Source organism: Heptranchias perlo, chromosome 10 (genome assembly GCF_035084215.1).
Source record: "Heptranchias perlo isolate sHepPer1 chromosome 10, sHepPer1.hap1, whole genome shotgun sequence".
Lineage (NCBI taxonomy): Eukaryota > Metazoa > Chordata > Chondrichthyes > Hexanchiformes > Hexanchidae > Heptranchias > Heptranchias perlo.
The window spans coordinates 45,946,906-45,974,538 of record NC_090334.1 but is presented as its reverse complement, the minus strand read 5'-3'; the positions used below and the strand labels follow the sequence as shown (position 1 = coordinate 45,974,538).

The 27,633-nt window shown below is 42.9% G+C and overlaps 1 protein-coding gene across 2 annotated transcripts; it reads right to left on the bottom strand.

Annotated features, from left to right (window-relative positions):
• Positions 1–632: 632 nt before the first annotated feature.
• Positions 633–25,553, bottom strand: gnpnat1 (glucosamine-phosphate N-acetyltransferase 1). Of its 2 annotated transcripts, XM_067991613.1 has the most exons (6): positions 25,453–25,553; positions 16,297–16,476; positions 14,521–14,583; positions 10,546–10,673; positions 10,204–10,265; positions 633–3,882 (listed from the first exon to the last, which is right to left on the bottom strand). In XM_067991613.1, exons 2-6 carry the CDS (start codon positions 16,448–16,450, stop codon positions 3,735–3,737), a joined length of 555 nt encoding a protein of 184 aa, XP_067847714.1. In that variant the 5' UTR covers positions 16,451–16,476; positions 25,453–25,553; the 3' UTR covers positions 633–3,734. The 2 variants fall into 2 exon arrangements, with proteins under 2 accessions (XP_067847714.1, XP_067847715.1); XM_067991614.1 differs by lacking the exon at positions 14,521–14,583.
• Between the last annotated feature and the right edge of the window lie 2,080 nt (positions 25,554–27,633).

Sequence of the window (27,633 nt, the reverse complement as noted above, 5' to 3'; positions counted from 1 at the left end):
TAAACTAAAAAAGTGATCCTCAGCCAGGGGCAAGTGATCATATCAAAGCACTTGAACAGGATATTTTAACATCAAAAATCCTCAACCCCAAAACATTGCTATAACACCTTTCACAACCTCAGGACAACCCATAGCTCTTTTGAAGTGTAGTCACTGTTGTAAAGTACTTTTGATGGAATGTAGAAAATGCAGCAGCCAATTTGCACACAAGCGGACTGTTTTAGTAGTATTGATCAAGGAATAAATATTGGCCAGGACACCGGGGAGAATTCCCTTGCTTTTCTTCGAATATTGTCATGGGATCTTTTACATCCATCTGAGGACAGATGGGAGCCTTCTGATATGTCTCATCGGAAAGACGGCACCCCGGTATTGAAGTATCAGCCTAGATTATGTGCTCAAGTCATGAGAGGGGCTTGAACCCACAGGCTTCTGACTCAGGCGAGTGTGCTACCACTGAGCAAAGTAAAAACTATATATCTCTGCCTCAAAAACAAAATCTGTCCACAGCAGCTGGAAACCTCAAGAGCCAAGGACCCCCAGACAAAAAGGGCAGGGAAACCTCATGTATTTGTTGTATTATTAATTGTTTTATTGTGTACATTGACCAGAGTGTAGAAATTGAGTAATTCAATTACTTTTTTCTGATTTACCATGCGCAACCCTATTAGTGGTGATAGCATCAATTACACTTTTTAATATGCAGAAATCAATCTTGAGTAAGAAAGCCAATAATTTACTCCTATTTCTTTTGCCGTAGTTTTCCAACAAGCTGGAAATCTCCACAACCTAACATCATTTTGCATCAATTAGACTTTGAGACAAGGGTCACAGTTCCATCTTAGCACAATAAAAGTGTATTACAAGGTATAACACTCCTATTCTTATAGAATAGCACATCATGTGATAGGGAGAATTCAATACTTTTCAGTATAGTGTATCAGTGTCTTAATTGTGCAAGAATGTCATTCTTAATATGTTCCAATAAAATGCTAAAACAAACCTGTAAAGTTGCCTTGCAACAAATAGAAATAAATCTTCATTGCAATCCTCTTCACTTCAAAAGTGTAACATCCTTTAACAGCATCAGCAACAATTTCTTATTAAAACAACTAATTGGTCAAAGATGTATTTATCTAGATCTATAATTAGCTATTTTGCTGCTATTGCACATACCAACTACAAGGTGAGTAAACGTGATTAGAATTATTTGCTCACATGGAGGGTAAATAATGACATGGGCTGGTTGAGCCAAATGGCCTGTTTTCATGTTGTAACTTTTATGTATTTCTGAGGTTATGTACATTGTTGTAATATTCACAACTACACACTTCAATAGTTTGATATTTTATTTGCCCTCCACATAAAAAGGTACACATACAATTTTAAATAAATACCACACAATAAAAAAAAATGCATTAACCAAATACTAAATAAATTTACTGAAAAAAATACCATCTCCAGCTCATCAAAAAACTACATAAAAGTGGCCATAATTCAAAAAAGCACAACATGCTTGTATGGTTCATGTAGCTCCTTTTTAAAAAAACATACTACAGAGTAATTTTTGGGGCAGAGATGGATTTTTGGCATTTGTCAGATACGAAGTTTGAGACTAAAAAAGTAAAGTCAGTACAGTAAACAGAAGTTACATTAGAAGGACTGAACTTGGCCATCTTGGTCCCAAAGTTTTAAATAAGTGTCCAAATTACAAACTGACATTCAGTATATTGCAATCTTTTACAGCATTTCTCACCAGCTATATAGTAGATAAAATATGCCCACAGCAATAGTAAACCAAGTTTCTACAAATATTAACTCTGATGCAGTAGTACAAAACTAAAGCTTCAAATATTTTACAGACCAGACTCTTAAAAAATTAACATAGGGTGAAAATATACAATCTTTTGTAAAGCAAATTCCTTCAGAATATTAAATTTTAACCTTAACTGCATCTTTTGCACTAGAATCTACCTTTCCTATAGAAAATATGAAATACAGTTACTCTGACCAGTTAAAAACTATATAAACATAGTCAAATCTACTTTAAGCGCATTTCTATCAAGTTCCAATTTTTACTTCAGTACTTTAATATAACTATTCTTGTTACATTTATATTTTGTCCATATAACACAATGGGGATTATTAAAACTAGACATTTTCCCATCACATTGACTTTATACAATATATATATAGAAAAAAAATTAAAACAAATTAAAGTTTTGAAAGTTAAAACTCTTTTAATGAGGACTCTAGAACTTTTGTTAGGTAATGAGAGTTGCCTTCTAGATGTGACTGGCCATAGTCTTAAAAATCCCAAGTTGGGATTTTATGTTTAAATTTATGAAGCCATCTCAACCAAAAATATTAATTTTACCAAGTCATGGATCTAATGTTAATATTTAGTTCTGACTCCACAAACAAAAATAGAAATTTTCTATCAACAGTAATGGAACAAAGCAGCTCCCATTAATAATAGACAAATGTGAAGCTACTCCTATAAACTGGCTGAAAACAGCAGATTTATGTGTCACTCAGGAGGAATTAGTTTTTGTATCTGCAAGGTTAATCATATAGACCAATAAGTCTGAGATTACACTGAAGTGAGAAAAATCCTTGTGGATAAAATATTAGTTAACACCTGTTGTATAAAGCAAGATTCCTTTGTATTGAAGTGCATACAAATCTAGCAGTTCAGCTTTAAACACACAAAAACATTAAGATCTTGTTCTGTAAACTAGATAAAATGTCTGCTTTGGATTTATAAACTTTCATTTGCAAGATGAATTAAAAACAAAAATCAGATGACATGGATGACATCATATTTGATCTTAACAAATGTCAGTCCTAATGCCTGGATTTAGTTACACTGCAGCTAGCAATCTCAGATCAGCAGCAAAGAACACTGGAGTTACCTTGTGGGCTGCTTGTGGCTGTGAATACACATTCCTGTCATGGCAAGAGAGCTCTATGAAGGCATGGTTACACATATGCACAAGACTCCACCAGCAACTAATTTTAGTCTTTTTTTTAAAAAAGTGTTATTGGGAACACCCACGCAATGTATTTTTAAAACCTCCACTTCAACTTTTAAAGTGCCCATGAAGTCCATGCAATATCAATCTAAGAGATGCTTACACCATCATACTTGGGACTGTTCAAGGCTTGACTCCAAAGTTTTCTGCAACTTTTGTATTGATGCAAAGTGGAATTGCTTCAGAGCAATGCAAAAATGACAGCATAACTACACCCTTATTTCGACATGGCAGCAAGAGCACCATTGCAGGCACAATTACCAGTTAAGTCTCTTAAAAACAGAAATAGATGCATGGAAATGTACTGCTCCAAGTTCTAGATAAATTCAAAACAAAGGTTTTGGATCCAGACAACAACAAAAATTCCTTTGGTACAATTATCTCCATCTCCAGTTTCTAAGTAAAACAACATTTCTTCACAGATTTAGTGCTTTAGATTTGCCCTCAAGCTAAAGTTTAATAATGTCAAGTGAACTATACAGCAGTTTCCCCAGTCACCCATAAGACTGATTACTTTAAGAAAAAACGCATTATTAAATTTCAACTACATTCTCAGTAACAAGAAAAGGCAGAAAAAAATTGCCATTCGTACCAGAATATACCACGTGCACCCTTGCAGTAATAGATTAGAATAGCAGTTTACAGCTAGATCCCCAACATCTTTCTACAAATAGAAATAAGCAACTCATTAAACAAATTTCAGTCAAAAAATCTGCACTGCATGTACAGTTCCTCTGTAGCTTTATATCCAAATTTTTGATAGAAGGCTGCGTTCTTTGGTAGACACTCTAATGTAATTTTGTAACAGTTGAGTTTCTTGCTGAGAAGTGTGAGGGCTGCAACTAACCTATATTAATAGGACAGAAAAAAGCTATAGTTTAGTAACATTATTTATCTTCACTTGTATACAAAGAGGTAATATACTTTTACAGTGGACCCCTTCAGGAAACACGGAGGCAGATCAACATGTAACCACAAAATTACAGAAAATTCAAAATACAATGCAAGTATTTAAGAAAACTAAACAATGAACTTTTTTTTTTAAAAAAAGCACAGTAAAACAGTGGCCCAGAAACCAAGCAGCGAACAATAGTGCTCGCTGCTCCATAGATTTATACTAACCCACTAACTTTCTGCGGGCACTTCCTCTAATAGGAAGTCGAGATGAGCCCAGTGTTAACTCCAGGGAAGCTAGGACCCATGGGAGAAGCGAGAGGATCACTCTCTCCCCTCCACCAATCAGACTGCAGCATTTTTGACAAGCTGCCAACAGTTACTGAAAGCTGGAATGTAAAATCTAGGAAGTGAAGTGAAAGGTACACTAAAATCATTTGGAAAAACAGGCAGCGAAAAAAAAGTATAAGAAATAATCGAATAAGAGAAGGAAAAAGTTTTTAAAAAAATTTTAATTTTAAAAAAAATCTTTTAATGACCGAAAACTATTAAAATAAGGAGTAATGGGTCTTAACATTTTTTAAAGTTAATATTTAGTTGTTTGGCAGTCATTAAGACCGTTAAAACTTAGTTTAGACTGGTTATTTTTAAGCATACCTGTTTTGTGATGATATAAGTTACTTTCCAGCTGGGCAGAAGAACAAGTTGGCGCTGGTCTGTTGATTTCAGCTAGCGATATCTCTTTAATGCGAAGCTGTCATATCGCCGGTGAACCAGGAGGAGTAAGTTCCAGATTTCCGCGTTTGCGCATGTGCGAACGCCAGAACTTGCTCCTTGAAATCACTATTAACAAAGGGTGAGCGCTGACGAGCTCACTGTTCTTTAAGCAAAATCATACCATAATGTTGTGGAGGTGGCTTAACAGGAATAAGATGTATCCATTAATAAGGAAGTCATATACAAGAGGGTTGATACAAGAGAGGAATATCATGAGGGGCTTGTGTCTTTTGAGAAAATAAAAAATGTCATCGAGGTCAACCATGTGGCCCACCGTGGAGAGGGACTATAGTACATCATGAAAGTGAGAGAATCCTGATGTGGTCGTCACACTGCAATAATCTATTTAAGAACCCATTAGCTGCTTGATGTTGAGGTGTAGCCATCCCCCCTCATTTTTTTCCTCCTTCTTGGGGTGCAGTTCCAGAAGAACAGGCAGCCCTATAGCACCTCCTGCGACTGCCAACCACGAAAGTAGTCTCTAAAGAGGTTCTATGACCACGGCTGGTAATCATCACAGCCAAGTCCAATCACATCCTCATCAGCCATCTGTGCATATGTACCGGATAGCAATTAGGTGTGGCAACCTGGACTGATTCTTCCCCTAGCTTAGGCAAGGGGCACAGAGGCCAGTTATAGTATGCGCACTATCAAAATCAGCTAACTCAGTACATATTAAGCCTGGATCCTTCCTAGTCTCTATAGCTCAGTAGCACACCATAGTACTTATGAGAATCCCTACGTGGTCAGTTTTCGGTAAAATATTAAGATGCCTACGTGGCAAAGAAGCAGAATGCAAAATGGTTAGAAAGGGTTAATTAGTTAGTAACTGAGATTGATACAAGTGGCCTGGCCCTCCTGCTGGGCCATATGTTTGCTTAGTCAGCAGGCCTGCATTGTCTTATCAATGATAGGTCTTTGATGTGATTCAAGGACTGGTCTGAATGTCTCCATGTTTATGGCAGATCAATATAGGTAACGAGCTTAGCCAAAGTTGAAAGACATTCCAGGTTGGGAGATAAGGAACAGAAGGAACAGGGAAGAACATTCCAAGTTGGAAAGTGAGGAAGTTATCCCCTTTGATGTCTAACAGCAGCATGATCAGCACATGGACGATCTATGATTGGCCGGCAATAATGTAACCTCACATGGCAACCTATGCCCGGCTTATGATTGGTGTTGACCCTCGTTAAGTATGTTCCAACCCCTATTCATCTGTATAAAAACGTGTGGATTTCTGTATGTTTTTGTTCTTGCTCTGCCAGCATAGAGGGACTCTATCAGGAGTCCAAATCAATGCTGCAGACTAAGAACCCTGCTATTAAAGATGTGTTGAACTTTAAAATGTATTCGACTTCAGTTATTACTGAACCAGACTGAGGGGAAAGAATCCGGATCGTCACTTACTCACTGTTAGCGTAAAATTTGGGCTGTTGGGTTAAAGGCAACGATGAAGTGACTATTGTGTGCATGGCGGCGGTCATTACCCTAAAACCACACCGAAATGCGCTTTGTGTAGATCAGACTAACCCTAATTAAAAGCTTAAACATAACACTTGACTACTAACAAAATGGACACTACTAAACAAAATGGATTCTGTGACTGTGGGAAAGACAGTTAAAAGTGCTGAGTTTGTATATTCCAAAACTGAATGCAAAAGACATTTCACAACGAGCTGATAAAAACTACAGAACCAGACTGAATAGACAAAGACCATACTGTCTTAAGGTGATAACAGTTGTTTTAATGTGATTGGAGGTCCGCGGTTGCTGTGCGGGCTTAACTGGCTAATGTATACACTAATAAAGACTAATGAGGTAATAGCTACTGAAAATCTGTATTTCAAAAGGTATAAAAAAGCATGACAACCATTTTGTAGTTGAGAAGAGTAGCTGCGTACACTGCGGAGTGTCCAGTTCTTCTCCCAAAGTACTTTGTCCAATAAACTGCATGTTGAATCTTTAAGTCTGACTCCGAGTCGTGATTTTCCCACAACACTCACTAAGGCATCTTAGTAGCAATAACACCTAAATCCCAAACTAAAACAGCTTCACAGAACTGATGTCTCACTGCTTACATAACTAATCTTCATGACATGTCTACGTATATTTACTTCATCTCCTGATCATATTGAGGCCATATGACAAACATGAGGGCAGATAGAAGCGTTGGTGGGAGCTCCAGAAAATCAGATGTGGAGGCTTGCAATGCAGTCAAGGCGCTTGAGCCCCAGTGTAGTCAGAGTGCAAAGGAGGATCGAAACCTGTGCACAAGTTGTGCGCTTGGCTCATTAGCCCCCAAATTTTACACCAATTAAGGTGAACACTTTATAATATGGCTGGAACACCTGACTAGTATTCCAGCCAAACAGTGTTCATTCAAAACGGGCACTAAACGGAAGCTGGCCATCAGGAGGCAGAAAAAAAAAGCTGCCCAGTGCTCAGGGCAAAATACCCCATTGCCCTGATGTCCCTTCCCTATGCTGAGAAAGTGCCTGGCACACAGAACAAGTAGCCAGTAACCCTTCACTGGCTGCTGGCACCCAACAATGCAGCCTTGATGCTTCATGAACGACATGCCCACACGGACAGTGATATAAACAGAATAATGCGGATCCATGGGATGCAAACCTACCTTTCATTAGAACTTACAAACATATGAAAAAAGTGCCGGAAAAGACCAGCTGGTCCTTCAAACCTGTGCCAACCTGACTGGAGTAACTTATGCACACCATTAAACCCCCCCCTTCTCCACCCCCCCCCCCACCCCCTTCCCTGCAGTCACACAATCTGCTTGGAGAGGCAAAAAACCAGAGGGGAAACAAAACACAGACCATTTTATGGGGGAGAAAAAGAGAAATATCTATCCAACACTCAGGCAATCAAGCAAGCCCTGGGAGACATGATAACTTTGCTGCTTGCAAATTACTACATTTGATCTCATAAACTGAATTGCATCTAACAGTTCTGCATCAATGGTAATTACCATAGTATTACTCTTCTACCATCAGAAAAGTACCATCAGTACCAGCAAATCCAATAAAATTACCACACCCGTGATGACCAAGCAGACCAAGAAGTGAAAATCCCAAGCCAGAGGAGGCAAAGGATCATTAATATTTCTACCCACTTCACCTATGCTTTTAACAAACGTTGTTTTTAGCTATTTACAGGGCCATGATTGTAGCTTTTTAAATTGAGAAACCAAGGCGAAGAGCCAAGGGCTGTACCGCATGATACCTCTGAAGGTTGAAACAGTAAAAGGAGAGACAAGATAAACGGGGAAGTTTGGGTTTTAGAAGCCTGTTGATTGTAAGAGAAAGATGAGAAGTTACAGTTTCAAGGTCCTAGAAAAAATTATGCAAGTCTGGGATACTGTGCTTACCAACTTGATAAATGTTTGTTGCTGAGACAAGAGGCATGATTTTAGCTCGGAGCCAGATATTCGCACGTTTAGATATTCGCATAGGGAACCCAGACGTCAAGTGAGTGAGTCACATTCTGTGATCGCAACTCAATTGAAGGCAAGTCTTAAAAAGCAAAACCTATCCCATTACCGCTCTCCTTACCTTGCACCATCATCCCTTTTGTCATTTAATCACTCCTGCCCTCCACCCGATCACAGATCTTCCCTTTTGTTCTTTCCTTTCCCCCCCCACCCCACCTTTGCCTGGTTCTGTACTTGCTTGAAAACTGTTAAATCTTTCACTTCTTCCAGTTCTGACAAAAGGTCATCGACCTGAAATATTAACTCGGTTTCTTTCACCACAGGTGCTGCCTGACTTGCTGAGTATTTCCAGCATTTTCTGTTTTTATTTGAAGCTAAGTATTTGTGCTTCCGGGTTTCTCACGCGTCAGGCAGCCAGATTGTCAGGCTGGCTGCATGTCGGGAGGGAAAGGAGCTGCAAATTGGTGGGGGAGGGGGGCAGTGGGGAAGAGAAAGAAAGACAGAGACAGAGAGCGCGAGAGCCGTGTACAACATCAGGTGGGTCTTGGAGAAGATAGCAGGCAGCCGTTCGCACCAGGTGAGCTTGTTGGGCCTGGATGAAGCACTCCTGCTCCTCCAGGCCCACAAGCAGTGTTATAAAAAGGCACTCACCTCATGCATCCAGCCCTTCTCATCCGCTTTCACCTGACGTGAATCAAAAGCCATGGGGAACCTGAACAGGTGTGGTTAAATTTGTTTAACATTTCTAATACACAAAAGATTAAGTGCCTCAACTATTGCAATGAGGTACATTGGCCCTTTAAGCATTGACCCACTGGCTTTAGGTGGGGATGGGACCTCTGGGTTTCTGCTGCCAATTCCTTGCTTGTATCTCCAAGATCTAGTGAATGAGTTCTCTAAAATTAGTGCAGTAGCTGGGGTACATAGGAATGTCGACAGGAGATGCTAAGCCAGTGACGTGTGCAGCATACATGGCGCGGGCCTTCCTGGAATTACCGAGTAACCAGGAAGATTTGGAAGATGGTGCTACTTGAGCAGATAAACACTGAGCTCCAGGGCTTAGTGGGAAAAAGAGGTCTGTGGAATGCATATTCCAGAAGGGATAACCTACAGGTCAAGAGGAATAGGGAAGCCAAGGAATGCGCCACCATCTGTAAGGGAGGCAGGAAGAGACAGGGTGATCAGTGCAAGGGATCATTTATCGAATAGGAATGCAGTGCACGGTACTTAGGAAGTGGAGAAAGGCAGCAGTACAGTGGAGGGTAGCCATGAGCAACATGTGCAGCAGATGACTACTCATGGGAAAAAGAGCAACACCAAATAGAAAAACAGACTCGTAGTAGTTGTGAAGGGTTTCCATAATTAGGGGGAAGACAGACAGACCTTTTTTTGGCTGTGACTGGGAGTCTCCAATGGTGTGCTGCCTCTCAAGTGTCGGGGTGAGGGACATAATGTGAGTGGAAAAGGTTCTAGGAAGGGAAGGAGAGCATGGCTCATTTAGGAGCCAATGACATAGGAAAAAGTATAACAGAGGCCTTGAAAGGACAGCTTCAGCAGTTAGGTTCTAGATTGAAGACCAAGACTACACGGGTGGTAATCTCACTATTACTCCTGATGCCACACACTGGTCTGGTTAGGGGGGGGAAAAAAAAGACTAGACTCACCAAATGTGGCTTGTTGGATAATGTAGAAGTGAGGTTTTCACATTTTGGGACAGGGGATACTGTACAGACAAGTTGGGCTTCACCTGAATTGGTCTCATATCAATGTCTTTGTAGAATGAGTAAGTAAGGCACTGGGGAGGATTTAAACTAATAAGACAGGGGCCTCGGGGTAAACAGAACAAACATAGAAAGGAAAATAAACTGACGTAGAGGTAGAAAAGATACAGAAGCTAGATATTATGTTACAGAAGGCTGAATATCTGTTGTGAATAAAATATTAGAAGGCATTGTGAAAGTGGGGATATTTAAACACCCAAATAGACTCATGCAAGGTCACTTTCAACACCAGAACACACAACTCAGCTTTCAATACACCAACACTTACAGTTTCCCAAGTTGTTTTCCTCTGCATTCGTCACTTACGACGACTTCTTCTATTCTCCCTCGCTAAATTTGAAAAAAAGAGTTTAGTATTTTTATATCTAGGTTTCATTTAATATGCAAATGCTTTAATGGTTAAATATCTATCTATTGACAATAGAATCATTCTAGACAATGATAACTTATTTGCTCAAACCAGTAGATGCGCCATCCACAATTCACTCCCATTGCCAAACTTCTATCCTGTTTAGTTAGGCTAGCAGAACAAATTATATGCACAGACTGTTTTATCAACAGCCATCAGCAAAACAAAACTGTTATATTACAATATCAGTTGAAGGCTTACCTTTGCACAACCATGTATAAATTTATGTTCAATTATTAGCGTTGCTGTAGCAATGACCTGTCCAAGGTTAGTGTCTTCAACAACAATGGCATAATAATCTCCAGTTTGTTTCATGTGCTCAAATTTTTCTGTGAAGTTTCAGAAAATGGCGATCAAAAAAAAATGCATCCAAAGTAAACATGCTATGCCCTGTCACAAAAACAAAATACTGCAGATGCTGGAAATCTGAAATAAAAACAGAAAATGCTGGAAATACTCAGCAGGTCAGGCAACATCTGTGGAGGAGAAACAGAGTTAACATTTCAGGTCGATGACCTTTCATCAGAACTGAAGAAGTAAAGATTTAACAGTTTTTAAGTAAGTACAGAGCCAGGGAAAGGAGGGGGAAAAAAAAAGGGAGGGGAGGAAAGAACAAAAGGGAAGGTCTGTGTGAAAGGGTGGAGGGAAGGAGTTTTTTTTTTTTTTATTCGTTCACGGGATGTGGGCGTCGCTGGCAAGGCCGGCATTTATTGCCCATCCCTAATTGCCCTTCAGAAGGTGGTGGTGAGCCGCCTTCTTGAACCGCTGCAGTCCGTGTGGTGACGGTTCTCCCACAGTGCTGTTAGGAAGGGAGTTCCAGGATTTTGACCCAGCGACAATGAAGGAACGGCGATATATTTCCAAGTCGGGATGGTGTGTGACTTGGAGGGGAACGTGCAGGTGGTGTTGTTCCCATGCGCCTGCTGCTCTTGTCCTTCTAGGTGGTAGAGGTCGCGGGTTCGGGAGGTGCTGTCGAAGAAGCCTTGGCGAGTTGCTGCAGTGCATCCTGTGGATGGTGCACACTGCAGCCACAGTGCGCCGGTGGTGAAGGGAGTGAATGTTTAGGGTGGTGGATGGGGTGCCAATCAAGCGGGCTGCTTTATCTTGGATGGTGTCGAGCTTCTTGAGTGTTGTTGGAGCTGCACTCATCCAGGCAAGTGGAGAGTATTCCATCACACTCCTGACTTGTGCCTTGTAGATGGTGGAAAGGCTTTGGGGAGTCAGGAGGTGAGTCACTCGCCGCAGAATACCCAGCCTCTGACCTGCTCTCGTAGCCACAGTATTTATATGGCTGGTCCAGTTAAGTTTCTGGTCAATGGTGACCCCCAGGATGTTGATGGTGGGGGATTCGGCGATGGTAATGCCGTTGAATGTCAAGGGGAGGAGGTTAGACTCTCTCTTGTTGGAGATGGTCATTGCCTGGCACTTGTCCGGCGCGAATGTTACTTGCCACTTATGAGCCCAAGCCTGGATGTTGTCCAGGTCTTGCTGCATGCGGGCTCGGACTGCTTCATTATCTGAGGGGTTGCGAATGGAACTGAACACTGTGCAGTCATCAGCGAACATCCCCATTTCTGACCTTATGATGGAGGGAAGGTCATTGATGAAGCAGCTGAAGATGGTTGGGCCTAGTGATTAAATAACAAAAAAGGGATGGTGGTGCAAGGCAAAGGAAATGGTAATGGGACAAGTAAAGAAACAAAAAGATGGATCTAGGAGGAGCTGTAAGTGGCAACAGCAGAACCATCTGAAAAAAATGGGAGCAGTGGTAATGCTCATGGAATGGAGGGCAAATTATTGGCCTGGTTAGGAAATTGACTGAGCGGCAGAAGACAGAGAGTAGGGATAATGGGCAGGTACTCAAATTGGCAGGATATGACAAGTGGTGTTAAGAAACTATTGAAGTTAGGAAACACTTCTACACACAAAGAATGGTAGAAGTTTGGAACTCTCTTGCCCCGAAAATCAGCGTCTAGGTGCACAAAAGTGGCCTGGGGCTGACTATTGTTTGAGTTTCCCTTCTCTTCTGTCTAGTGAAGGCAAGGAAAATGCAGATGCACTGCATTATCCTGCCACCTACATAACCTTAACATTAATTTCACACATTGTCATTGTACCATTTCAGTGAGAAAATGGAGATAATGACAATACTGTATAAGTTACTTGAGTAACAGGATAGGGAGAGAGAAAGCAAGCAAGCAAGCAAGCAAGCAAGAAACAAACAGCAAGCTAATGCATGAGAGAGAGAGATAGAGATAGAGATAGAGTGAGTGAGAGAGTGAGAGAGAGAGAGAGAGCACAAGCAACTGTGTGCATAATGTCTTAAAATGGTTGACAAATTGTAAGGAGATCATAAAAGCAGGCTGATGGACATTTATAATGCAAGAACCTAATGTTTCAGTCAGACACTGTGGTGGACATTCAAGTATTTTAGCAGCTGCTTTAATCCAGAATGCACTGAATGGGAGAATCAATATGGTGAATGCAGATTTGGATTGGTTAGCTTCGCCAGAATTAACCAAAGTGGAGGTTATGTAATGGACCCACAATGATAAATCATGAGATTGAGATAAAATCTTATCGCTACACCGTGAGTATCTCAGTGTTAGTACATAGAATCATAAATTCGCAGAGAAGACCACTCAGCCCATCGTACCTGTGCCATCACTGGTTCTTTTAAAGAGCTTTTCAATTAGTCCCACTCCCCTGTTCTTCCCCCATGGCCTGTAAATTTTTCCTTTTCAAATATATATCCAATTCCCTTTTGAAAGCTACTATTGAATCTGCTTTCACCACCCTTTCAGGCAGTGCATTCCAGGTCATAACTTGCTGCATTAAAAAAAAACTCATCTGCCCTCTGGTTCTCTGTGTGTTCTGGTTACTGACCCTCCTGTCAGTGGAAACAGTTTCTCCTTATTTACACATATCAATACCCTTCATAATTTTGATCACCTCTTTTAAATCTCCCTTTAACCTTCTCTGCTCTAAGGAGAACAACCCCAGCTTCTCTAGGCTCTTCACGTAACTGAAGTCATTCATCCCAGGTACCAATCTATTAAATCTCACATGTACCCTCTAAGGCCTTCACATCCTTCCTAAAGTGTGGTGCCCAAAATTGGGTACAATACTCCAGCTGAGGTCTAACCAGTGATTTATAAAGGTTTAGCATAACTTTCTTGCTTTTGCACTCTATAAATTTATTTATAAAGCCCAGGTTACTGTGTGCTTTTTTTTAAAAAAAAAGCCATATCAACTTGTCCTGCCACCTTCAAAGACTTGTGTATGTGAACCCTCGGGTCTCTGTTTCTGCATCCACTTTAAAATTGTACCATTTAGTTTATATTGCCTTCCCTCATTCTTCCTTCCAAAATGCATCACTTCACACTTCGCTGCATTAAATTTCATCTGCCATGTGTCTGTCCACTTCACCAATCTGTTTATGTCCCTCTGAAGTCAGCTACTATCCTCCTCACTATTTACTACATTTCCAAGTTTGTCATCTGCAAACTTTGAAATTATACTCTTTATACGCAAGTCCAGCTCAATGACATATATCAAAGAGAGCAGTAGTCCTAATACCGACCCCTGGGGCACACCACTGTATACTTCCTTCCAGTCTGAAAAACAAATGCACACCAAAACTCTCTGCTTTCTGTCTCTTAACAATTTTATATCCACGCTACCACTGCACCTTTAATCCCATGGGCTGCAATTTTGCTAACAAGTTTATTATGCGGCAATTTATCAAACGCCTTTTGAAAATCCATATACACATTAACCAAACTAGCCTCATGAACCCTCTCCGTTACGTCACCAAAGAACTCACACCCTTAGTCTTCAATTCAATGGGCCCTTCCAGGCCCAGAGATCATTAAAGGCATCAGGTACAATGACAGACCTGGCAGTGAGACAACTAAATCAATCATCCTACTGCAAAGATAATTTTTGGCAGGGTGGGGGTGGGGGGGGCACCCATGTAGTTCTTGCAGAGAAGCCTGCATGTTCTTGAAGCAAGAGTATGAAAGAAAATTGAAAGCAAGTTTCTTCACATTTTGAAATTAAACATACAGCTTTACAAAGCATTCAAAATCACTACATTAATAACCTAGGCAGGATAGCTTCTTAACAGTTTGAAGTAAAATGCATGATAATATTTGAAAGGGATAGTCTACTTACTTATAAACAGTTCAGGTGCAACTTCACCTACTTTTGTTAACTGTGCAAGTACCTTAAAAAGACCTGTTTAAAAATTAGAATTAAATGAGTTACATCAGCAGAATCAAATCGTTTTGGTGCATCAGTGTGTTTTAGACATAATGGGGTAGATCTTGACTTTGTGCGAGTGTAAAACGGGTGATAGTAAGTAGGCAGCCCATTTAACATTTCTCCCGATTTTTATTTCCATCAATGGAAATTAAAAAAAAAAAATCGGGAAAGATGTAAAACAGACTGCTGACTCGCTATCACCAGTTTTACACCATCGCACAAAGTCAAGATCTACCCCAGTTTGATTTAGACTGAATGTACAATATCCTTAAAAAAAACTGTGCTTGGCTTGGTTTAATTTATTGACATTTCCCCACTAAAAAATAATTGTGCTGGAACAGGAAAGGACTTTGAAGCTGTTTATTAGTACCTAAGCCCCATTTAAGATAGTCCTTCTACCAAACACTAGGATTGTTCAAATACGATTGGATGTCATGATAGAAGAGTTGGGAGTATTCAAGAGATGAACTTAGATGGGCTGAATATCATTTCATGGCCCTGACATTTCTTATCCTCAAACAATAATGTATGCTTAAAGTATCAGTGCTGTTCCAGGTTGTCAAATAAAAAAGAAAAACACCAAGATAAGTCCCCTGCTCTTCTTCAAATAGGTGGACACGTGAAAGGGCAGCCATTTTGCACACAGCAAGATCTCAAACAGCAATGAGTTGACTGACCAGTTAATATGCATGCAAATATAGATACTATTACCCTAGGACTCAAGATTAATACAGTCAATTTTCATATTTTGTCAGTTGCGAATACATAAGTTAATCTACAAATTTTCTCATCACAATTATTTTTTTTACCTCAGAACTACATTTGAATCCTAAGAACTGAAGGAATGAAATATCTCTCTTTGTAAGGATCTTAAGTGAAAGGAGTTCCTCAACCCAGTTCTTAGAGCATCCATAGTATAAAACTGCCCATAATTTGGCACTAGATTGAAAGAGGCGATAAGGATTGTTTGTGTATAATGGGGTAGAATTCACACAAGAGCTGCATAAATTAAAGAGAATAATAGATGGCTGGGAAGAAGTACAAGGAAATAAAAAGGTGGCTAGATGGATGGATAGATAGATGACAAAAACTAACTACAGCCCTGGAGTTTTCTTACCTAATGAACATAAGAGAAATGGACAGTACATGCTTTGGACTGAAACTATGCGAGAGGTAGGAGAACGCTGATGTAACTACTTTAGTTCCTTCTCGGCATGTTCCTAAAATATATACACTATTCTAGAATTGAAACAAGAGCCAATGGGACCATGTGGATTGGGTGCTCAAAATAGCTACTAGGAGTTAGCGGAGAGAGGTTGTATGTAAATTTCTTAAACTTAATTACTACGTAGACATTGTATCATGATTCAAATAGGAGTTAAGCCTACAAACATGAAGGTGTAAACGCAGGCAAAACAATGCAAGAATATGAAAAAATATAAGTTTAACAAAAAAAAAAATTGCTTAATTACATAAATATATTTTAACAAAAAAGCAAACATGTGCTATCCAAAGTGGTTCCAAAAATTAATTAGACTGAAATGGAGTGAAAATTGTTCAACAGCAATTTAAAATTTTAACCTCTTCAATACAATCTTTGTTTAAAAGTTGAACATTTCAGTAAGAATTAAATTCACAAACTTAGTCAGTATTAACATGCATCTTAGATTACAGTTCAAACAGTACCTCTGTTGAAGTCAGCAGTACAGAGAGGCCTCATAACTAGTCCATCCCCTGGGTTCAAAGGGGAAATTTTAGGCGAGAAATTCACCATATCCTGGCTCCAGTCCAGGTCACTTAACATGATGGGATCAAACAAGGGTGTATCATCAAGAATCATGGCAGGAGGAGCACACAATCAATACACTGTTTAAGAAAAATGTAAAACGCTTTAAAAACCCTAATAAAAAGATATATTTTTACTTATTTCAGATTAATGCTACACCGAAAAATAGTCAAGAGAAATATAATGTGATCTTTTAAATTTGGTTCCTTTTTCTGGTAATGCTCCACATTACTATAAGTCAGATCAAATAGTGTACTAATAAATTCTCAAAGTAAAGTAAACTAAATTTAAAAGGTGTGACAGTTACTGTACAACCACACATTACTAGTCAATCATCATATTTTGGAGCACTGCAGCAATACATCATTTGCCTGCTGTGGTTTATTAAACAACGCAACAAGCAGCTTCAATTAAGTAACAATGATAGGTGTACTGTGCTGAGGACTCGCAGGCAGCCTCATAGGCTTGGTCAAGTGATCCAATTATTCGGCCTTTTCTCAATTCTTCACCCTTAATGTTTATTTTTAAAATGTTGCATTTTAAAAAAAATGATTAACAGCTCACTTTAGCTAACCCATAGAACAACTGCATCTCACTTCACTCTTCAAAAGTTATATTTTGTAAATTCTGTTGCTGATTTAAACATGGAGTTGGACCTCATTCAAATCGTTCAAGTCAATATGGACTACACTCTGAAGGAAGTCTGCCTGTATAAATACTTAAAGTGAATACAATTCCTCCAGAGCTTGCTCTTGGTTTGATATTTAATTTACTTTTTGGTCCCTGCCTTTAGGGCCTCCAGCAACACTTTTCCCTAATTGAAAGAAAGACAGGCAAGTCAGTCCCGGACATCGGTCACTATCACAGTTCCTTTAGGCCAGTTAGTGGTGTACGAGACAAACAACTCTTTTTCTCCTCTCCTGCCCTCCCGCTACCAACTTGCTACATCCTTGTAAGGAAGCATCTAACTTCTGTAGTACCTTTGCCCCCAATGCAGCACATTAGAGCACCAACCCCATGGCCACTGTACTGCTAATGGATTAAATTTTTGAACAAGCAATACCAGATAATATCCAGAAATAGGGCTTTTTGATGCAGAACTTCACATTTTAATATTAGAGAAAAATGTCCATTAAAAAAAAATCTGTTTTTCGTGTGACTCCTAAAAATTTAGGTCAGGAAAGAAAATAGCAAATCGGTACCTCTTTTATACAATGAAAGTAAACTTTTACCCTCCCACTATTGCGTTAGTATCCATGCTCAGTGCATAAATGGTGGCTGAAGTCCACAGCAGTGTAAATATTAATGACTGGCATCTAAAGAGAATCTACTGCTGTCACTCTAGATAGTAATATAAAAAGGTGTCATTTTGCAACTTGTACACCGGGTGTTGGCACTGTAATCCAGGCTCAGTGACATAAAGAAGAATTTTTGTCTAATAGTTAGAATGATACTGGCTTCTTCAATTCTGCCACAGTATACATGGGGTTTAAAACTAACCACAATCATATTCAGCTTAATTTGATACATTTGCTAGTTTGTCTGTACCTAATGTATGTGAGAACAGCCAAATCATTTGATTCAAATGAGTGTTTGATTGGCAGCTTTCTATAAACTGTAATAGTTACTTAAACCTGTTGATCCTCAGTCACGCTTTTGAAGGTATTTATCAACTAGAGTTGTTCAAATTGGCTGTGGCCTTCAAAGTCAGGCCAGAAAGTTTCCGTAGATGGCGCGAACAAGAAACGAATCACCATAGAAGAAATACTACTTACATCAAAATTTAGCGCAGCAGCCACAAACGATTTATTTTCTACCACTTGAGGAACCAGTAAAGCTTAATAACTACTGTAAAAAATGTTGTTACTGCTGTTCTATTACAGTTTAATAAATTTGTTTGGTAATTTAAGTCGAAATCCTGTGCAGTATCACTCCGTCACCTTCCTTTTGATTACTTTTTGGCAGGTCACAACCTATCCAATCTCACAAACTAGAAATTTGAGTACCAAGTAACACAACAGCTGGTATACAGGGCTATGACAACATTAAATGATTGTGCAACTCAAAATACAAGAGCCATGCAATTAAATCTATTTGACAGTCTTCTTTATATTTGGATTACGATTCACGTTTGCTATACATAAAAAGGTTTATAATCACACCCGGTCCCCAGCGCAGATGGAATCCCCGCTGAAGTGCTAAAATACGGCGGAGAGGCACACTTGACACGAATACACGACCTTATCACCCTTGTCTGGAAGGGAGCATGCCGGGAGATCTCAGAGATGCCGTAATTGTGACCATCTTCAAGAAAGGAGATGGGTCCAACTGTGGAAATTACAGAGGGATTTCCCTACTATCTGCCACAGGAAAGATCATCGCGAGAATCCTCTTCAATCGCCTCCTTCCTGTGGCCGAAGAGCTCCTCCAAGTCTCAATGCGGCTTCCGCCCATCAAGAGGCACAATGGACATGATCTTTAGCGCGCGACATGTCCAGGAAAAGTGCAGGGAGCAGCATAAACATCTGTACATGGCCTTCTTCAATCTCGTAAAGGCCTTCGACTCTGTCAACCGTGAGGGATTATGGAGCATCCTCCTCAAATTCGGCTGCCCGCAGAAATTCGTCACCATTCTCCGCCTGCTCCACGATGACATGCAAGCCATGATCCTCACCAACGGATCCACCACAGACCCAATACGAGTGCAGACTGGGGTCAAGCAGGGCTGAGTCATCGCACCAATGCTCTTCTCCATCTTCCTCATTGCAACACTCCACCCCATCACCATGAAGCTCCCCGCCGGAGTGGAGCTAATCCTACGGGACAAGCAGGAAACTGTTCAACCTTCAACGCCTCCAGGCCAGAACCAAGACCACCCCAACTTCTGTCATCGAGCTGCAGCACGTAAATGACGCTTGCGTGTACGCACTCTCAGAGGCCGAGCTACAAACCATCGTTGACGCATTCACTGAGGCGTATGAGAGAATGGGCCTCAGGCTAAACATCTGGAAACCAAAGGTCCTCTACCAGCCCGCTCCTGCCACACAACACTGTCCCCCGACCATCAAGATCCACGGGGTGAGCCTCTGGACAGCGTGGATCATTTCCCATACCTCAGGAGCCTCCTCTCGTCGCAAGCAGACATTAAAGATGAAATTCAACATAGACTCCAATGCACCAGTGTAGCCTTCAGACGCCTGAGGAACAGAGTGTTCGAAGACTGAGACCTCAAATCCAGCACCAAGCTCATGGTCTACAGAGCAGCCGTGGTCCCCGCTCTCCTGTACGCATCAGAAACATGGACGATGTATAGCAGACACATCAAATCCCTGGAGAGATATCACCAATGTTGTCTCCACAAAATCCTGCAAATCCACTGGCAGGATAGGTGTACCAATGTGAGCATTCTCTCCCAGGCTAACATCCCCAGTATCGAGGCACTGGTCATGCTCAACCAGCTGCGATGGGCGGGCCACACGTCCGCATGCCCGACACAAGATGCCCTAAACAAGTGCTCTATTCCGAGCTCCGCAATGGCAGGCGATCACTAGGAGGGCACAGGAAATGCTATAAGGATGCTCTCAAAGCCTCCCTAAAAAAATTGCAACATCCCCACCGACACATGGGAATCGCTTGCCCTAGAATGCCCAAACTGGAGAAGAAGCATCCGTGAAGGCGCCAATCGCCTCGAGCGTCACCGTGTGGAGCACGTGGAGGTCAAGCGTAAGCAGCGGAAAGAGGGCACAGAATCCAGAGCGTCTCACCCACCCGCCTTATTAAATACTACCTGCCCCACCAGTGGCAGAGTCTGCGGCTCCAGGATTGGACTATTCAGCCACTGCAGAACCCACCCTCCCGGAGTGGAAGCAAGTCATCCTCGACCCTGAGGGACTGCCAAAGAAGAAGAAGGAAGAATAATTACACCACTTGTCTATAACAAATATATCCTTTTCAGGGGTATGGCATATTATTGCACAATGCAGAATAAATTTGAGCAGCTTTTTAACCTTTGTTAGTGCTTAATGTTACATCAGGTATATAGAAAAAGTGTTTCATTCCCCAACATGAAAGCCCTTTCACATTTTGTTTAGAAATTTCAGTTCCAATAGATTTCAAAACTACAGCTCTTGGTACATCCTAAGCAGCAACTACAATCAGAAACACAATAGAAACTTTCATAATGTAATGCTATATCTTATTTACTTGACATCTTAACTTCACCATTTATAGGATATTTATTTCACACAGTTGAAAAGTGGACCAATAATAGGAGGTGGAAATGAGAACACACAACTCACTCATACACACTAACAGGTCTTTCACGCTCATGAAGGAAGTGAAAGTCACCAATGGCTGATTTTCTACTTTTTTGCCTCCACCAATTTTCTTCACTTTTGCTTTCTCTCTTCCATTGAAGGTTATGATTCCACAGGTGGCTGCAATTTTCCATGGCTTCTTCCAAGTGGCTGTTTATGTGCAAGCCTAGACAATGAGTGCCAGTGGGCTATTCCAGAGTGGCGCACGTCACACCTTAGCCCAATGCTGTCCTGTCCCAACGTCAACACCTGCACAATTTCCACTAGGAGTTAATGGACATTGATCATGAATGAGAACTTTGGCTTATTTTTCTTCTTCCCCAGCCCTGGTATGCTGGGCCATATGTGCTGCCAGCAGCACTTTCATTCTTTATGTCTAATTGCCTTCGCTGAATCATAAAGATATCTAATTACTGAGCTACTGATATCACCTTATAAAAAACATTAAAAATATGCAAAAAAATGAATCACAATGTTAACAGAGGCCCCTATAAATCCTATTAGGCTGAATGCCAGGGTGGAAATACAGGTATTATGCATTAGGTATGATAATACTATAGCAAATTTTCTTGGTTATATTAATGATAAATATACTTTAAAATGCAAATATACTGAACTTGTTTGAGATAGATTCCCAATCCTATGTACAATGATTATAAGGAATCAATATTGTGTGTGATAAAACTAATGACAAGTGCTGTTTCATATAAATGCAAATTGATGTTCAGCCACAGTAGTGTTCCAGAATTCACAAAGCAAAACATACAATTCATCCAGCCAAAATGTAATTCCTGCCACTTGTTCAAAATAAATTGCAATTTTCACAAAGTTCCAAGAGCCCGGACATTATAATACAGTATGTACCATTACTTCCTAGTAATCCAGACTATTACATATTGCATAATTACAAGTTGTTAATCCTTCAGTGTCAACATTATCATACATCAGATAAACATAGCACATTGCTGTCAATTCCAACCAATATCTTTCAAACCATTTTAAACTTAATCATAGAAAATAGGAGCAAGAGTAGGCCATTCGGCCCTTCGGGCCTGCTCCGCCATTCAAAATGATCATGGCTGATCATCTAACTCAGTACCCTGTTCCCGCTTTTTCCCCATATCCCTTAATCCCTTTAGCATTAAGAAATATATCTATCTCCTTCTTGAATATATTTAATGACTTGGCCTCCACTGCCTTCTGTGGTATAAGAGCCATATTAGCTGTGGGAGTAATTCTTGTAAACTAAAACCAACGTGCAAGAGATTTTACAATACCTAATTAAAACATTTATAAAAAATATGACTATATCAGGAGTCCAAACCCATAGAATCTCCGGAACCTTACTAGTGGCCGTATCACAAGCATTTCTTCACCTGAGCAAAACACCGTCAATTAATTCACACCTACAATGACCGAGTTACAAGTGTTTGCACGTGAATAAATGCACCATCACTGCCAAGATCCCGGAGCCTCTATTATACTATTTCTCACAAATGAAAGGAAAACATAGAAGTCACATGTAATGTTATATTTTTTAATGTTAAATGGAAGCAGATTGCCACAAATTACACACCATCCACTTACACTATAATGAGCTAAGTGGGTAACAATCTTGCCCTGGGACCTAACTTAAACATACTTTGAGATGGGGCACTGTCTGCTGGTCACTGCCACACACCCCCCCCCCCCCACCCCGAGATGGGGCACTGTCTGCTGGTCACTGGCACACACACCCCGAGGTGGGGCACCGTATTGCTGGTCACTGCCACACACACACACACACACACACACACACCCCGAGATGGGGCACTGTCTGCTGATCACTGCCACACACACCCCCCCCAAGATGGGGCACTGTCTGCTGGTCACTGCCACACACACACCCCGAGATGGGGCACTGTCTGCTGGTCACTGCCACACACACCCCGAGATGGGGCACTGTCTGCTGGTCACTGCCACACACACACACACCCCGAGATGGGGCACTGTCTGCTGGTCACTGCCACACACACACCCCCCCCGAGATGGGGCACTGTCTGCTGGTCACTGCCACACACACACACACACCCCGAGATGGGGCACTGTCTGCTGGTCACTGCCACACACACACACACACCCAAGATGGGGCACTGTCTGCTGGTCACTGCCACACACACACACCCCAAGATGGGGCACTGTCTGCTGGTCACTGCCACACACACACACCCCGAGATGGGGCACTGTCTGCTGGTCACTGCCACACACACACACACACCCCGAGATGGGGCACTGTCTGCTGGTCACTGCCACACACACACCCCCCGAGATGGGGCACTGTCTGCTGGTCACTGCCACACACACACCCCCCGAGATGGGGCACTGTCTGCTGGTCACTGCCACACACACACACCCCCCGAGATGGGGCACTGTCTGCTGGTCACTGCCACACACACACACACCGAGATGGGGCACTGTCTGCTGGTCACTGCCACACACACACCCCCCGAGATGGGGCACTGTCTGCTGGTCACTGCCACACACACACACACACACACACACACACCCTGAGATGGGGCACTGTCTGCTGGTCACTGCCACACACACACCCCCCGAGATGGGGCACTGTCTGCTGGTCACTGCCACACACACCCCCCGAGATGGGGCACTGTCTGCTGGTCACTGCCACACACACACACACACACACACACACACCCTGAAATGGGGCACTGTCTGCTGGTCACTGCCACACACACACACCCCCTGAGATGGGGCACTGTCTGCTGGTCACTGCCACACACACACACACACACACACACACCGAGATGGGGCACTGTCTGCTGGTCACTGCCACACACACACACACACACACACCCTGAGATGGGGCACTGTCTGCTGGTCACTGCCACACACACACACCCCCTGAGATGGGGCACTGTCTGCTGGTCACTGCCACACACACACACACACACACACACACACACACACCCCGAGATGGGGCACTGTCTGCTGGTCACTGCCACACACACACACCCCGAGATGGGGCACTGTCTGCTGGTCACTGCCACACACACACACCCCGAGATGGGGCACTGTCTGCTGGTCACTGCCACACACACACACCCCGAGATGGGGCACTGTCTGCTGGTCACTGCCACACACACACACCCCGAGATGGGGCACTGTCTGCTGGTCACTGCCACACACACACACCCCGAGATGGGGCACTGTCTGCTGGTCACTGCCACACACACACACCCCGAGATGGGGCACTGTCTGCTGGTCACTGCCACACACACACACCCCGAGATGGGGCACTGTCTGCTGGTCACTGCCACACACACACACCCCGAGATGGGGCACTGTCTGCTGGTCACTGCCACACACACACACCCCGAGATGGGGCACTGTCTGCTGGTCACTGCCACACACACACACCCCGAGATGGGGCACTGTCTGCTGGTCACTGCCACACACACACACCCCCCGAGATGGGGCACTGTCTGCTGGTCACTGCCACACACACACCCCCCGAGATGGGGCACTGTCTGCTGGTCACTGCCACACACACACACACACACACACACACACCCCGAGATGGGGCACTGTCTACTGGTCACTGCCACACACACACACACCCTGAGATGGGGCACTGTCTGCTGGTCACTGCCACACACACACCCCCCGAGATGGGGCACTGTCTGCTGGTCACTGCCACACACACCCCCCGAGATGGGGCACTGTCTGCTGGTCACTGCCACACACACACACACACACACACACACCCTGAAATGGGGCACTGTCTGCTGGTCACTGCCACACACACACACCCCCTGAGATGGGGCACTGTCTGCTGGTCACTGCCACACACACACACACACACACACACACCGAGATGGGGCACTGTCTGCTGGTCACTGCCACACACACACACACACACACACACACCCTGAGATGGGGCACTGTCTGCTGGTCACTGCCACACACACACACCCCCTGAGATGGGGCACTGTCTGCTGGTCACTGCCACACACACACACCCCCTGAGATGGGGCACTGTCTGCTGGTCACTGCCACACACACACACACACACACACACACACCCCGAGATGGGGCACTGTCTGCTGGTCACTGCCACACACACACACCCCGAGATGGGGCACTGTCTGCTGGTCACTGCCACACACACACACCCCGAGATGGGGCACTGTCTGCTGGTCACTGCCACACACACACACCCCGAGATGGGGCACTGTCTGCTGGTCACTGCCACACACACACACCCCGAGATGGGGCACTGTCTGCTGGTCACTGCCACACACACACACCCCGAGATGGGGCACTGTCTGCTGGTCACTGCCACACACACACACCCCGAGATGGGGCACTGTCTGCTGGTCACTGCCACACACACACACCCCGAGATGGGGCACTGTCTGCTGGTCACTGCCACACACACACACCCCCCGAGATGGGGCACTGTCTGCTGGTCACTGACACACCCCCCCCCCCCCCCCCCGAGATGGGGCACTGTCTGCTGGTCAAGTTTTGCACTGTAGCTGCTGCTGAAACCCATCACACGGAACAACTGTTAACACAACTTCGAGCGACCGGCACCCTGACAGAAGGCTCCTGGGGGTCACTGGCCGGCAGGCGAGGCCTAGCAGAAAACAGCCCGCGGATGGGTGGCCACCAGCATCTTAAATAAAGTGAGAGGAGCCCCGGGAAGAGAGCAGAGACCGAGCAAGGCACGATACTCACCCATAGAAAGATGCTAGAAACTCGCTCTCTGTTCCACCGGCTTTCGTTTCCGGATTAAAGCCGCACGGGAGGCGTTTTAACCGTCCTCCACTGACGTGGCAGAGGATGGGAGCACGCATTAACGTGATGACGTGGCGTCAGTCGGCGCGAGCCGGGGTGGCGGGAGATTGACCTGCAACCCGGCGAATGGACAGAGTTATTAGTGGCAATGAGAGCCTCACTTGTGGAGGTTGGAGGGGAGCCTGGCTTTGCAAATAAAGGTTTGCGTTGTTTGTTTGGAATCGTCAGGAAAGTCTGACCAGTGAAATGATATCAGTTGCTGTTTGTTTGCCAGGGAGGCGGTCTATTAAGGGGATTGGACTGGTGACGTGTAACCAGGAGAAGTTTAATTCTGATGGTTGTCGGGTTTACAGAACAAAACGACTTGGAGCAGTGACTGGGGTGGCGAGGGCAAGTCAACACCTTCCCATAGCCTGTTTCATTCTCCGGCCAGTATCTTTCGGCTGCGGCGTCACAGACGGCTACAAAATGATATTTTTTCGAAAATAGGATTACTTCCTTTTAGAATATAAAATGATTCCCTCTATTTCAGGGGAAATTATTTGTTTTGATCGTCTGGCATGCACAGAATCACACTGTTTTAATAATCTCCAAACCAAGTTACAGTACTGAGCAATGGGCGCATGTTGAATTTCTATTTTCTGGGTACAAAGTGCAAGCCCTCGCCCAGTAAGGACACATCACACTCACTCGGGTCCAGAGTGCTTAGCTGGAAGTTGGTAGAGCCAAGGTTTAGGGATTATAACCCCGAGTTTAACCTAAGCCACCCACCCGGCCGGAACGGGTCAGGGAAATTATTATGGGTGCTGGCTTTCTGTTTGCCTCATGAATTATGTGAAATTATTTTATTAGATCAACTTTAGTTTAAGCATCACTGTAATTGGGGGTCTCTGGGGTGGAGGTTACTCTAAGATGAAACATTCGGCGTTGGAAGTTCAGAACCAATTCAATTGTTGGATTTTAGGTAGGCCCACAGTACTCAATTCAATGTTGACTGACCAGCCAGCCCAACTCCCTACTGCAACTTAGATGGAAAAGCCTGTCACCAGGGCACAGGTTCTTTCCACTCAGCTCCAGATAACCCTGCAAGCCATTGAAGTCATGAGCAGAGTTGTCCTAGCTGGACAAGCAGTGAGAAGCTCTGTACTGATAGGATGTATGATTTTAGATGGTTCATCTCCAGCAGTATCCATATACAGACTTAAACCCTGATTTTAATCTAACTCGCCTGGCGGAAATGGAGTGGATTCAGGCTGGACGCTCATTTTACACCTCCTCCGATTTTACAATCCATTGACTTTGCTGTCCCTGGCAGCCACGGAGGTATAAGAGACCTAAAAGCTGGGAAAAGAGACTGCAGTTGGTGTAAACACCAGGATCCAAAGAGACAAATCCTAAAAGTGAAGAAGAAAGTTAGAAACAATCTGATGTGAGGAACAAGGAGGCATCCTGAGAGAGGACATACATGAGAGTTACTGGAAATTTTGCATTTTCACAATTTAGTTTACTTAATTTAACAACACACACAATATTCCCAATAACAACTTTACATTAATTAGCTTTGAAAAGCAAGTACCTCACTCACCCATCCCTTTTTTGTGGCTACCTCTTTATTCCCTTCTGTTCCTGATTTTCTTCACATCTGGTAAAATACTACTTTTTAAGTTTAGTTTGTTTACAAACATCTCTCTTAAGCCATTTGGGTTTCAATTGTAAACAATTTTACAACACCAAGTTATAGTCCAGCAATTTTATTTTAAATTCACAAGCTTTCGGAGATTTTCTCCTTCCTCATTTGGGTTTCAGTTTATCATGTACCCACCTTTTAATCTGAGGCACCCACAAGGTTTACTGTCCATAAGGATAGCTTTAAAAGAAATCCATTTTCTTCTGTACTACAGTTATTCCCATCTAGCAGCAATTCCCAATCCACTTTCTCCTAATCCTATCTCATTCTTGAAAATGTAACCTTCCTGAAATCTGGCTCTATCATTAAATTATCTGCAGCAGTAATTTGCCTAATCCAATTGAAATCTGATGATATAGTCGCTGTTACCCAAATGTTCCCCACATGGCGGTCATATACCATTGCAGGGTCACTGCTAAGGACTAAATCCAGTA

Excerpts from the sequence above, each read along its gene's own strand:
- gnpnat1 (XM_067991613.1), bottom strand. The coding sequence starts at position 16,450 with ATGATTCTTGATGATACACCCTTGTTTGATCCCATCATGTTAAGTGAC. Across the intron at positions 14,584-16,296 it reads TACTGCTGACTTCAACAGAG|GTCTTTTTAAGGTACTTGCA; the intron begins GTACTGTTTGAA and ends ATTTTTAAACAG. Across the intron at positions 10,266-10,545 it reads TTATACATGGTTGTGCAAAG|CGAGGGAGAATAGAAGAAGT; the intron begins GTAAGCCTTCAA and ends TTTCAAATTTAG.